The sequence below is a fragment of the Loxodonta africana genome, chromosome 1 (assembly GCF_030014295.1).
Source record: "Loxodonta africana isolate mLoxAfr1 chromosome 1, mLoxAfr1.hap2, whole genome shotgun sequence".
Taxonomy (NCBI): Eukaryota; Metazoa; Chordata; class Mammalia; order Proboscidea; family Elephantidae; genus Loxodonta; species Loxodonta africana.
Genome location: NC_087342.1, coordinates 88050686 through 88064441, shown reverse-complemented (window position 1 = coordinate 88064441; position 13756 = coordinate 88050686). Strand labels below are relative to the sequence as shown.

Below are 13756 nucleotides of genomic sequence, written 5' to 3'. Positions count from 1 at the left end.
TGGGTTGTTGTTGTTGTGTGCCCTCAAGTTGATTCCGACTCATAGCAACCCTACAGAACAGAGTAGAACTTCCCCATAGGGAGAGCAGATTGTCAGGTCTTTTCTCCTGTGAAGCTGCTGGTATGTTAGAACCCCTGACCTTTCAGTTAGCTGCCCAGTGCTTAACAATTATGCCACCAAAAAACAAAACCAAACCCAGAGCCATCGAGTCGATTCCGACTCATAGCGACACTATAGGACAGAGTAGAACTGCCCCATAGAGTTTCCAAGGAGCCCCTGGCAGATTTGAACTGCCGACCCTTTGGTTAGCAGCTGTAAAACTTAGCCACTACTCCCAGAACTCCTTAATATCTTGGTAGTCCCTGAAATATATATAGTACCCACTAAACATTTAGCACTAAATATATTTTTGTTGTTCACTTAATTATTCAATGATTTATCAATTCATTCATGCATTTAGTAAATATTAAGTGGTTCGAACTCACCCAGTTGCTCCAGGGGAGAAAGACCTGGCTGTCTACTTCCATAAAGATTACAGCCTAGAAAGCCCTGTGGGGCAGTTCTGCTCTGTCACTTGGGGTCATGATCAGTCAGAGTTGCCTACTTGGCACCCAACAACAATAACTTACTGTGTTAGACACCATGTGGAACAGTGTTGAGGATACAAGTTAATTAAGACATAATCCGGATCCACAAGATTTCTACTGTTTAATGGAGATGACAGGAAAGAAGAAGGAGAAACAGGTTCTGAGAGGCTTGCACAGGGAGAATGGGAGGACAGAAGATGGGCACATAATCCAGAATAGGGAAGAAGAGAGTCAGAGAAGGCTTTCTGGAGGAGATGCTGCTTATACTGTGCATTCTTATAAATTCATGCTGTTGGAGGGAAAGGCTGGCCACGCAGAGGGAATGGTATGCTAAAAGGCCTGGGGGTGATAGAGAGCTTTGTGTGTTCAAGGATATGCAAGGAATTCAGGGAACAGTGCACAGAAGCTGCTAAACCTACAGGTCTGAAGCTCTGGTCTGTGCAAATGTAATTCCTGGGAAATGTCATTACTGAGCTCCTCCCCCTGGAGTTCTGGTTAAGTTTCCTTTCTGTTCCTGACAATGCAGACATTGACTCCAAGATGCAGACATAGGCTACTGAGGAGAGAAGGGCAAAGACAGGAAGGGTGTGAGAAGAGAATGGTTTAATTTTAATTAGACTTTATCCACTTACTCTCTCTCTTGCCTTCTGAGGAATAACATGAAAATCTAAGACAGTAATGGATGCAAATAAAGTCTGAAAAGTGAAAAGCAGTTCACACAAGTCTGGGCTTGTATAACTTTTCCTTTCCCCCTTTCCAGGCCCTTCCCCCATCTCTACCCTGTTGAAAGGCTTTCTCTTTTCCTGTCACCCTCAACCTGATCTGACATTTTCTGCCTAGCCACTGGTGATATTTCAGAATTCCAAAATCCTATTGGACAATGGATGAAGGGGCATTGTTCTCTGCGGTGTAGCCGTTAAAGGCACAACCCTCAAGTGTTGGTTTCTAAACACACTTGGAACAATGGGAACTGGGTGAGATATCTGAAAGAAGAATAGCAAGGGCCAATAGTTTCCAGTCTGTTCCATTCTATGTGCTTAAAAAAGTATGTTCACCCCACAAAATACATTTAAGTAATAGTTTTTCTAATCTTATTAACTGATTATACAACAAGCATTAAAATAACATGGTACGTATAGTACTTTTTGAAATACTGGAATGAGCTCTTGGATCCCATTACTCTACATGGACACCTCTATAAATTCAAGTTCTCCAGGATGGAAACCCCTAGAATAAAATGGGGTCATCTGAGACCTATTAGTGAGTGAAGGTACAATAAATGGCCATTGACAGCATATCAAACAAAGATGATAACTTGGCATTGTTATAGACTTTGCAAAAAAAAAAAAATTGAAATGCTTTAAATAAATTCTTTCAAAAAAATTTGTTCCGTGGCAATGTCTTGAGAGTTTGGGAGAGGGCAATGACTACTTTGGAATGCTAGAAGAATCACAGTGGTAGAGTAAATTTCCTGAGAGCACAGAGCTAATGCATTTCTTTTTTGTCTCAACCCAAATGTCAAGATGAAGGGAGTGAGCAGTACCTTTAGGTTTTCTCTGAGATCACAGCAGTGGGGAGAGTCCTGGGGGAAAGGTGGGGAAATAGAGGCACTGTGGTGTGAGAATGGATGTGGATGATTCTGTTGGCTTGTGATTGGTATGTGAAAGGTGGGAGTCAGCATTTGATTTTTGGCTTTGAATTGTTTTCAAGTACTGAGCTTGGTTTGCAGATTCTGGGACATGTTAGGAAGTGTGCTGACTAGCTCAAGACCCAGTATTCCAAAGTTCTTTGTAAGGACATTTTATAAACAAAGTTTTTTGAGCCTGGAAGACACTTAAGAATCATCTCCAATCATCTCATCTTATGGATCAGGAAGCCAGTATCTAAGGAGATGAACAGACTTGGCCAAGATAATATACCAAGGTAACCTTGGGACTTGAACTCATGTCTCCTCTCAGTCGAGGGTTATTTATCCTATGCCCTCTCAAAAAATGTCTCACTTTCTGTCAGCCCACTGTGAATAGGCTGCTCGCAAGACACATCACTCCATACCAACCCTGACTGTCCTCTCCTAGGCAGCCTTGCTCTCAGGAAAAGCCCTGACTCTGACTGATGGAGGAGTCATAAAAACATCAGAGGAGGACTAATGAGCATAAAAGGTCTTCATTGCCAGTGAGGGCTCAGGGCTGAGGGTTGCACAATCACAAATCAGGATTGGGAGTGAGGATGTAGGGGTGTTAATCAGGGAAAAAACAGGGCCAGAAAGGACCATCCCATGTTTTCAACAAAGAATGCAAATAGATTGGCTGAGGCGAGAAGAACCTGATCAGAAAGTATTCTTTGCTTATTAGCTAACCACACCTCAGCAAAAGTGAAAGATTTCTGAGAACTTGCAAGAACAAAGGGCACAGGAAAGCTATCTGGGCAGGGGATTTCCAACTCCCTTGCTTGCATATAAGCTCCAGTTGAGGTCCCTTTTGTGTTTCCTGTTTCTGCTCTCTTGACTGCAGCGATGGCTCCCAATGCGTCCTGCCTCTGTGTAAGTTGGGATTTGATAAAGGGGGTGGAGAAAGGAAAGGTATTTCCAAGCTTTGGGGAGAAACTTCAGGAACTGGACTGAGGGTGGTACTTGGGAAGGCAGGGTGGCTGGGAAGGCATCTTGAAAAAAAGAGGATAGGATTGATATCTGCACAATGAGAGGAAGGGTCCTGTGTAGAGAAGCTGGTCCTTCAGATCCTGAGTTCTCCTTTGTGTCAGACCTTGGACTGGCCACTGTTAGGGATAAATGGTAGGGAGTGGGGGTGCTCAATGAAGCTGGCAAGATTTGAAATTATGGAAGTGTTTTCTTGAGCCCCTTCCTCTCTATCCCATTTGGCGGTCCAGGGCTCTTAAGCTTTCCTCTCCTCCCCAAAGGGCTTCACAAAACACATTTATCTTGAGTTGTTAATGACCTAATATATTACTTTATATGAGAATAGATGCATTATGAAGAGCATCTGGGATGCTTAACACAGAGGAGTGACATTTTAGTGAAAGAATGTCAAACAGTATTAGCAATGCCTAAGTTGGGAGGAGATTTAAAAAAAAAATTTATCGTGCTTTAAGTGAAAGTTTACAAATCAAGTCAGTCTCTCAAACAAAAATTTATAAACACCTTGCTATATACTCCTAATTGCTCTCCCCCAATAAGACAGCCCACTCCTTCCCTCCACTCTCTCTTTTCATGTCCCTTCTGCCAACTTCTGGCCCCCTCTGCCCTCTCATCTCCCCTCCAGATAGGAGATGCCAACATAGCCTCAAGTGTCTACTTGATCCAAGGAGCTCATTCTTCACCAGCATCTTTTTCTATCCTATTGTCCAGTCCAATCCCTGTCTGAAGAGTTGGCTTTGGGAATGGTTCCTGTCTTGGGCTGACAGAAGGTCTGGGGGCCATGACCACTGGGGTCCTTCTAGTCTCAGTCAGATCATTAAGTCTGGTCTTTTTAAGAAAATTTGGGTTCTGCATCCCACAGCTCTCCTGCTCCCTCAGGGGTTATCTGTTGTGTTCCCTATCAGGGCAGTCATCAGTTGTAGCCGGGCACCATCTAGGTCTTTTGGTCTCAGGCTGACATAGTTATTGGTTTATGTGGCCCTTTCTGTCTCTTGGGTTGGTAATTACCTTGAGTCCTTGGTATTCTTCATTCTCCTTTGATCCAGGTGGGTTGAGACCAATTGATGCATCTTAGATGTCTGCTTGCTAGCATTTAAGACCCCAGATGCCACTCTCCAAAGTGGGATGCAGAATGTTTTCTTAATAGATTTTATTATGCCAATTGACTTAGACATCCCCTGAAACCAGGGTCCCCAGACCCCTACCCTGCTACGCTGGCCTTCGAAGCATTCGGTTTATTCAGGAAACTTCTTTGCTTTTGGTTTAGTCCAATTGTGCTGACCTGTTCTGTATTGTGTGTTATCTTTCCCTTCACCTAAAGTAGTTCTTACCTACTATCTAATTAGTGAGTACCCCTCTTCCTTCCTTCCTCCCTTCCCTCTCTCTTAACCATCAAAAAATATTTTCTTCTCTGTTTAAACTATTTCTCGAGTTCTCATAGTAGTGGTTGTATACAATATTTGTCCTTTTGCAACTGACTAATTCACTCAGCATAATGCCTTCCAGATTCCTCCATGTTATGGAATGTTTCACAGATTCATCACTGTTCTTTACTGAGGCATAGTACTCCTTTGTGTGAATATACCATAATTTATTTATCCATTCATTCATTGATTGGACCTTGGTTGCTTCCATGTTTTTGCTATTGTAAACAGTGCTGCAATGAACATGGGTGTGCATATATCTGTTTGTATAAAGGCTCTTATTTCTCTAGGATACAGTTCAAGGAGCGGGATTGCTGGATCATATGGTAGTTCTATTTCTAGCTTTTAAAGCAAGTGCCAAATCGATTTCCAAAGTGGTTTTACCATTTTACATTCCCACCAGCAGTGTATAAGTGTTCCAATCTCTCCGTAACCTCTCCAACATTTATTGTGTTTTTTGGATTAATGCCAGTCTTGTTCAAGTGAGATGGAATCTTATTGTAGTTTTGATTTGCATTTCTCTAACGGCTAATGATCGTGAACATTTGGGCAGAGATTTTTGAATGGGGTCTCAGGGAGGTCTTCAAAGGCTTTCAAGTGACAGCACAAGGGTGAACTTTCCATCTTTCAGAATTTGCCAGGTACTGAAGTAAGACTTGGATATATTTCCTACCTTCTGTGAATGAGGTCTGGTCTTATTAAAGAAGATCATATTCTACAATAGGCAGATACAAAAACACAGGAAACATAGATTACCAAGCCATTTTGAACACAGTGCCACTGTAATATATGAGTTGTCATTATAAATCAATGGACATTAAAAAGGAAACTAACAGTACAGAGATTATGCATCCTAACCAGGGTTTCCTTCTAGAGTAGTCAAGGGAGGCAGACCTGTGAGTATCCAGTGAGGCTGCCAAGTCTTGAAAACTGTCAGTAGGAGTTGATTTTAGAATATAGTGTACACATTTTGAAGCTTTGTAGTTGGATTTACTTGTTTTTAATTATATTTTAGGATGAAGAAGAGGTGTGGTTATAAAGTCATAAGACTTATTTCCTTCTTTGTATTTTAAACAAGCAGTTCCAAAAGAGATGTTCCAAGAAAGTGAAAGACACAGATTGGTGGAAAGTAGTGGGAGGACCTGACAGGCAGGGGAAGGGCTGGAGCAATTAAGGTGGGGGGACAGGGGTGTAAAGGGTGGCAGACATTTTAGGCAACTGTCTCTTGACTCTTATTGCCCTGCCCAGGTGAATGTCCATTCTGAGGAATGGAAATTGATGACCTTCACTGCCGACCAGAATGACAGAGTAAAGAAGATCAATGAACATGTCCGGTCCAAGACCAAGGTTCCCGTGCAGGACCAGATCCTTCTGCTGGGCTCGAAAACCCTACAGCCCCAGAGAACACTTTCGTCTTATGGCATTGACAAGGAGAAGACCATCCACCTCACTCTGAAGGTGGTGAAGCCCAGTGATGAGGAGCTGCCCATGGTTCTGGTGGAGTCAGGTGATGAAGGGCAGAGACATCTCCTTCAGGTGCGGCGGTCCAGCTCAGTGGCCCAGGTGAAAAAGATGATCGAGTTGAAGACTGCTATAACCCCTGAGACCCAGATTGTGACTTGCAATGGAAAGAAACTGGAAGATGGGAAGACTATGGCAGATTACGGCATCAGAAAGGGCAATTTGCTTTTCCTGACACACCACTGCATTGGGGGTTGACCACTCTAGGGATGGGGTGACATCAGGAGGAAAAGAGCTTACTTTCTTTTAGCTTTTACTCACTGAACGTATCTTTTGATGGTTTTCCAAAATTTTATAAAAGGGAATAAACAGAAAAAGATTCAGGATGAGGTGGGGAGGGAATATTTTTCCAACTCTGATTCTTTGATTCCAACACAATTAAGTGGCTGGATTATGTATGGTACCGCCGAGAAAAGAAAACGAATCACTAAGGCATACTAGAGACAGCGTTCAAAACCAGCTTACAATTGAATTCCTTCTTGGTTTCCTATGATTTATAGAAAAACTCTTATTTTCTTTCCTATCTAACAAGACATAGTAAGTTTTAGATTGGAATCTAGGTTTTGCTAATTTCTATGTTTCTGTGAATGTTTAGCCCAGTGCTTCACGTATAATATCACCCAGTGACTATTGAATCAAACTGAATTTCCACCCATAGAGAAGAGTGAAATAAATGATTCATTTTGAAGTGGATTAGTTACTCTGACACAGTCACAATTTAACTCATAGAGAATTTATAAATTTAATAAATTACTTTTTCTCTATTTAAGGGCATTTGGTATAAAATGAAACCTGGCACTGTGCCCCTACCTACCCTCTATGTCCCCCACAGAATTAAAATTGTTCTTTTTTCTGGGCATGGTAGTGGGCACAGAGATATTTTCCATGGGAATCTAGAGACGCCATGTCTCTAGTAGGGGCTCCTTGGGGGCAGATGCTCTTCAGGTGGGAATGGACTTTCTGAAAGGTGAGGGATTGTAGAGCAGTCTCTGTCCTGCCTGCCTTAATGTCTAGCAAGTCTTCTGCAGGCTGGGGGTATCAGTTTGGTGGAGAGAGATAAGGCGTTGGCCCCTGGGCTGACAATGATATCCTGCCCAAGTTCTGGCTGATGGAACATTTTTCGCTGTTTCCTTCACCACCAGGTCCCTGCTTCTCTCTTGGGAAATCAAGTCCCCTCTTTCCTCCTCCTTCCTCCATTTATTCCTCTCTCTCACAGTCCTTCTTTCATGTCTTGCTGCTGATCACTTGCAAGCTGACTTTTTTTTTTTTTTTTTTAACAACCTGAAACCTGTCCTCCTTCTTTCCCACCAGTTCTAGTCTCTTCCTTAAAACTGGCTCAGAACCATCTCCTACAAGAGAGTTCCCTACCTTCATCCCACCCAGCACAATCACTATACTTATGGTTATTGGTTATTCCTCATCACACTTATGAGTCAAGTGCCCTGTGGTGGGCATTCGTCCCCTGGCTAGGTTGGCATTATGTCTTAGATCGCTGAAGAGAGAGAATAATTTTTTTTTTCCCCTGGATTGGGTCTCCTCAAAGGTTTCCTCTGCTTTAAAGAAAAACTCTTTGTCACCAAAGAGATCATACCTCTGCCATCAGACTGGTAGAAAGCTAAAGGTAGCATTATGTTGCACCTTTAGCTGTTGATATCTTACCTGCATAGTCTTGAGGGGTGGTTATTGCATCCCCTAGGGATGGGGAAGGTCTCCCCGGTATCATGCCTCCTCCCTTTATCAGCTTAGGAGAAACCTGGAAGGCCATATCCCTCCTCCCTAAACCTTTATGTTCATATACCCTGGGTGGTGCAAGCAGGGTCAGCTGCTAACCTAAAGGCTGGTGGTTCAAACCCACTCAGCAGCTCCATGGAAGAAAAAGTAGGCCATCTGCTTCCTTAAAGATTACAGCCAAGAAAATCCTATGGAGCAGTTCTGCTCTGTAATACCTGGGGTCACCGTGAGTCAGAATCCACTCTATGGCAATGGGTTTGGTTTTAAATGTATATGTAGAGAGGACATAGCACTTCGTGTCACAAACCTAAACATTTCTGAAGGGAGGAAGAGATCTCCCGCATTAACCTTGGACTCGCTGAGGACAAATGTTGCAAATTCTCACCCAGAAATGAACAGCCTGAAGGCTAAACGGACTGACTCTCCCATGGGCATTTCCATCCTTGGGCCCTGGGCTGACACTGTCACCTTTCCCCCACCCCCGATTCACTGTCTGGCTTGCCCTCGCCCCACGTTCCCCAGGAGCCTCCTAGCCGTCCCCTTCACCTCTTTATTCCTCAGGGTGTAGATGAGCGGGTTTAGGGCCGGTGTGACCACGGTGTAGAAGAGCGAGACAAACTTGCCCAGACCGTGGTTGTAACTGTGCGCGGGTTGCAGGTAGGTGTAGATGATGGAGCCGTCGTAGAACAGGCAAACGGCCGTCAGGTGGGACCCACAAGTACCCAGAGCTTTCCTCCGGCCTCCGCTGGACCGCATGCCCCAGACAGCGCGCGCCACCGCGCCATACGAGGCTAGGATGACGGCGGATGGCACCAGCAGGATGACTACCCGGGCAGCGAACATCTGGCGCTCGATGCTGTTCCCGCCAACTCCGCAGGCCAGTTTGAGCAGCGCGGGCACCTCGCAGATGAAGTGGTCAAGCTGGCGGGGTGCGCACAGTGGCCGGGCGGCCAGGAGCGCCGTTTGTGCCGCCGAGTTGGTGAGGCCGCCGAGCCAGGTGGCGCCGGCCATCGATCGCAACAGGCGCTGCGAGACGAGCCCGGCGTAGTGCAGCAGATGGCACACTGCTGCCGCGCGATCTAGCGCCATCACTGCCAGCAGAACGCACTCGGCCGAGCCCAGCGCCAGCGACGCGCACAGCTGGGCCAGGCAGCTGCCGCGGGGCAGGCAGCGCGCCCGGCCGCGCAGGTTGGCCAGCAGTGGCGGTACCACGCTCGTGGTGAAGCCCGCGTCCACCAGGGCCATGTGACAGAGAAAGTAGTACATGGGCGTGTGCAGGCGCGGGTCGCGCATCGCCACCAGCATCAGCGCCAAGTTGCCCGCCAGGGTCAGGAGGTAGCAGAGGAGGACGAGGGCGAAGAGGACAGGCTGCAGGGACGGCCAGTCGGAGAAACCCAGGAGGAAGAAGCGTTCTTCTGTGCTGAGGTTGGCCTAAAGGAGGAAAACTCCCAAAATGTTTGGAAGAATGAAATATAAAAGGTTGATACTGCACCTCACAAGGAAATGAAAACCCAGGAATGCGGGAGTGGGGAGAAACATGGGATGGGAGCAAATATGCTGTTTTGAGTATAATCTCATTCACAGAGCTGAGCCCTTGGTTTAGGAAGATAGCTATGTATTAGTATACCTTGTCTTATGTATTTACAAGGAGCCCTAGTGGCACAGGCGGTTAAGAGCTCGGCCACTAACCTAAAGGATCCATCAGCTGCTTCTCCGGAGAAGGATGTGGCAGTCTGCTTCCTTAAAGATTTACAGCCTGGAAACTCTATGGGGAGGTTCTGCCCTGTCCTATAGGGTTGCTGTGAGTGGGATCGACTCCAGGGAAACGGGTTAGGTTTTTTTTTTTTTTTTTTTTTTTAATGAGAAAGATAGAAAGGCTAAGGAAATTGTCCTAAGGTCATCGACTGTGTGGAACTTGTACTGGGGCCTGTCTGATTTCCAAATCAGTGCTCTTTCAGCTGCCTCCCTGGCTCTGGTTGTACTCCCAGGGCCAAAAGAGAAATCTAATCTCCCTTCCACATGACAGCCTTTCAGATCTTTGCGGACAGATTTCACTCTGAGCCTCCCTCCCCATTCTTTCAAAGTGTGTGATGCCTAAAAATATGTGTAATACCCCAGGTTTGGTCTAAATAACACTTGGTAGATCCGAACTATCACCTCCCTTGTTTTAGATGTTCTGCTTCTACTAATGCAGCCCATTATGGTGCTGACTTCTGATGTCTTAACTGTGGTGGGTAGAGGCTGCTTCTGATGTCCATGCCTCTCCTGCTGTAAGACCGAGTGTGATGGTCCTGATCTGCACAGATCTGCACGTGTCCACCAGCCTTTAAATCAAGAATCAATGGGGCAGGGGAAAAGACACTAAACCAGAAGCCAGGAGACCTGAGTTCTACCTTGCAGAGCTGCCATTAGCCAGCTATTTGATATAGGTAAATCATTTCTCTCTGCCTCAGTTTTGTCATGTGTAAAACAATTGCTGCCTGTTTGTGGACAGATATCAATATAAAGATAACATTTTAGACATCACATTCACTATTCTTAATTTAAGAATCATAATCCTCTAATTTTTTATTTGTCAGGGGAAAAAAAATCCCTCCTCAAAACATGATGTTTGTGTGATTCTCTCACTTTATTCTTATTTTGTTGTTGCTTGCTGTCAAGTCAATTCCTACTTATCGCAGTTGGCTGGTAACCTGACTACCTTCTAGTTAGCAGCTGAGTGCTTTAATCATTGTGCCACCAGGGCTCCTTTTTGCCTCACTAGGCAGAGCAAATATTAATGTTGTGATTAAGACCAAGATTCCAGAACCAGACTGCCTAGGTGTGAGCCTTGGCTCTGCCATTTCCAAGCTGAGCAACCTTCATCATGCTACTTAACCTGTTTGTGCCTTAGTTTATTCATTAGTGAAATGAATAAATTAGTAAAATGAATAAATGGGGTAAGTGGGTTAAGCATGCAAAGTTCGTAAAACAGTGCCAGGCACAGAGTTAGTGTTCTGTAAATGTTAACCATTTCCATCCCCATTTCACAAATGAGAAAATAGGTTTTTAGAGGGATCCTACACTGGTACTGACTAAAGCTGGGATGAAAATCCATAGCCCTTTTCAACTATTGACCTTAATATTTACTCACCTGCAAATTAAACAATAGTCCTATTTTATATATTAGGATAGGAGGCTAAATTATGATGTTAAATAATTTGCCCAAAGTTACACAGTTTGTAAATCCTGATCAAGACTCAAACCTAAATCCAACTGACTCTAAGATCCTTCTTATTTTCACAAAACAGACTTTATTTTGCTAGGGACTGTGGAGGATAAAAGGACATGTGAAGCCTGATCTTTATTTCTAGATAATCTGACAGCTTTGGGGCCTTACTGAAGATTAATGAAGTGCTAGAGGTGACGTTCATGCTTATGGTCCAATGGTGGCTAGAAATGTTGAGTTATGAGAAGTCTAATTCTCTAAAGCTGTGATCTCTTAGAGACACACCAGCTCAGACATGAAAGCTCTAACCCATTCTCTTCCAAATATGTCACACTCTTCTCACATGAAAACAGGCACCCACTGATAATACAGCACAGACAACATCATGTACAAAATCCCAAATACATAGCTGTAACATCTGTGTATGCATACACACATACTCCATCCTTCCCCCAAGCATCCAGAAGGTAAATTTATTGTAAAAAAATCTTCTATAATGTGTCCCCAAACTTCCACTGGTATTCTAGAATGTGGCCCTTATCCGGAGACAATTTTTTCCTAGGGCAATGAAGTAACAAACTCACCTTCATGTCTTATTCCCTGGCACTGATATTAGATCTTGAGTTTCCAGATGATAAATGGTTCTCTTGTTTTGGCTCTGGCTTCTCTGGGTTTGAAATGGCAGTGGGAGGGGTTAAAGCAAGACCCAGTTGCATGACTGTGTTGATTTCTGGACTAGGTGCCTGAAATCAGAGCCAGGCACCTCAGGAAGAAGATATGGAGCGGGTACCATCTTGCTTGACAGCAGAGGAATGGATAGAATGTCTTTGACAAGAAGCCACCTAAATCCTCCGAAGTATCAAGATCAAGATGATGTCTGTTCCTAGAGAGCCCTGTAATGGGATACTGCCAGGGCAAGGACTAGAGCATACATAGAATCAGCACAAACCAATGGTGATAGCAAAGATATCCTTGATTCTAGAAGACATAGCAGTCAGAGACAAGGAGGAGGGATGTTGATGAATAGTGAGAGGAAACAGGTGAATCAACTTCCTCTGTTATTTAGAAGAGAGGACAGAGCTCTAGGGAATCTATGTCCCATTCCCATAATTAGAACTTTTCGCGGAGGTGTCCAGAGAGGAGTTCCCCAGGGTGAGGAGGGAAAATTCTGGAGGGAAAGTCCCTTTAGAATAATGTGACCCTGTCAGTGTGTGGAGACAAGAGGTGATATATTTCCCTTTCACCATCATTTCTACTAAGTTTTAACTGGTTCAGAATCTCATTCTCAGGTTCAGCAAGCTATAAATTTATATTTTTGCACTTTGCTTTAGTCATCTAACATTATAATGTAAGAATTTTTATGTTATTACAGATTCCTTATAAATATAATAAAACATAACTTATATTTATTGATAACCACTACTGAGTTTGAAACGTGGTCAAGTCTTCCTCCTGAGATACTTGTAAGACGTAAAAGCCTGAAGTCTAAAGATCGGGACACTAGCCGTTGAACTAACATTGCAATTGTTAATTCTGATTCTCCAGTCCTAAACTGACATGTTGAGGTCTTGCTTGTGTACCTTGTCATGGCTACCTTGCAATAAACTAAATGGGTTTATGCATGATAAACTTGAGTATTTCTTTATTCATGTTTAAAAATTAAAAGCCATAGGGCAAATATGTCATTGGAATTATCTATGTATCTATCTATCCCTCTAGAGGCAAAGTGGAAAGAGCGTACACTTCGCAGGCAGGAAGGCCTGGCTTTAAATGCTGGCCATGATGCCTGGCCTTGAACAGTTCATTTAACATCTGTGAGGATCAGTTTCCTCATCTGCAGTCTAATAGCTACCTTAATGCCAGGTTACTGTGAAGATTAGAGGTGATGTGTGCAACATTACTGACACATAGTAGGAGCTCAGTATATGATAGTTTTTCAATAAGACTGTGCTTACTTATACTTCTATCACCTATATAAAAGTGTAAATGTATCTCTGATACTTTTTAGCCATCACTAAGTACTCTCATTCAAATAAAATGTTTGCCTATTTGACAGATGAAATATTTAATTCTAGTTTATTTTTCTTATTTTAAAACTATAAGTGTGTGTATAGCTTTCCTTTCCAGGTATATTGGAGCTCCATGAGTGTGAGCATAGGGCCAGGCCTACCAGGCTCTACCTGTTCTAGCTCCTGTGGACTTGCTCAAGGTCACCTTATGTTACTCTATTCCTTGATTACCATGGGCCAGCCACATAGTCTCCCTCTGTTCCTTTAACATGCTAAGCTCTTTGTATTTATTGTTTCTTCTGCCTGGAATACTGTCCCTTCACTTGTCATAGACTAGCTCCTTCTCATCTTTCAGATCGCATTTCAAATAGGAGGGGAAGCTCCAAACCTGGAGTTTATAGGGGGTAATGAGACCCCAGCCAGAAAAGGCATGGTAATAAAGATCTGCAAATGAAAGATACCTGTGGGTGGTGGGAGGTGTCTGAAGACCCCCTATATGCTTCCTAAGGAAACACGTTAGCTTAGAATATTTACCAAGCCCAGGAGTTAGCATTAAGTATTTGCCATAGTGAGAAGAAATCAAACAAAGTACAGGGCACTTGTCAAATAAGAGGAAGTCCCTGGGT

General features: G+C 43.8%; 2 protein-coding genes across 2 annotated transcripts; one reads left to right on the top strand and one right to left on the bottom strand.

The window, feature by feature from the left end:
* The first annotated feature begins 2995 nt into the window (after window positions 1–2995).
* On the top strand, window positions 2996–8937 carry UBD (ubiquitin D). Its single transcript, XM_003421807.3, has 2 exons — window positions 2996–3126; window positions 5910–8937. Exons 1-2 carry the CDS (start codon window positions 3100–3102, stop codon window positions 6378–6380), a joined length of 498 nt encoding a protein of 165 aa, XP_003421855.2. The 5' UTR covers window positions 2996–3099; the 3' UTR covers window positions 6381–8937.
* On the bottom strand, window positions 7943–11711 carry LOC100677405 (putative olfactory receptor 2I1). Its single transcript, XM_003421852.4, has 2 exons — window positions 11706–11711; window positions 7943–9344 (listed from the first exon to the last, which is right to left on the bottom strand). The coding sequence occupies exons 1-2, from the start codon at window positions 11709–11711 to the stop codon at window positions 8400–8402; spliced, it is 951 nt and encodes a 316-aa protein (XP_003421900.4). The 3' UTR covers window positions 7943–8399.
* Window positions 11712–13756: the final 2045 nt, after the last annotated feature.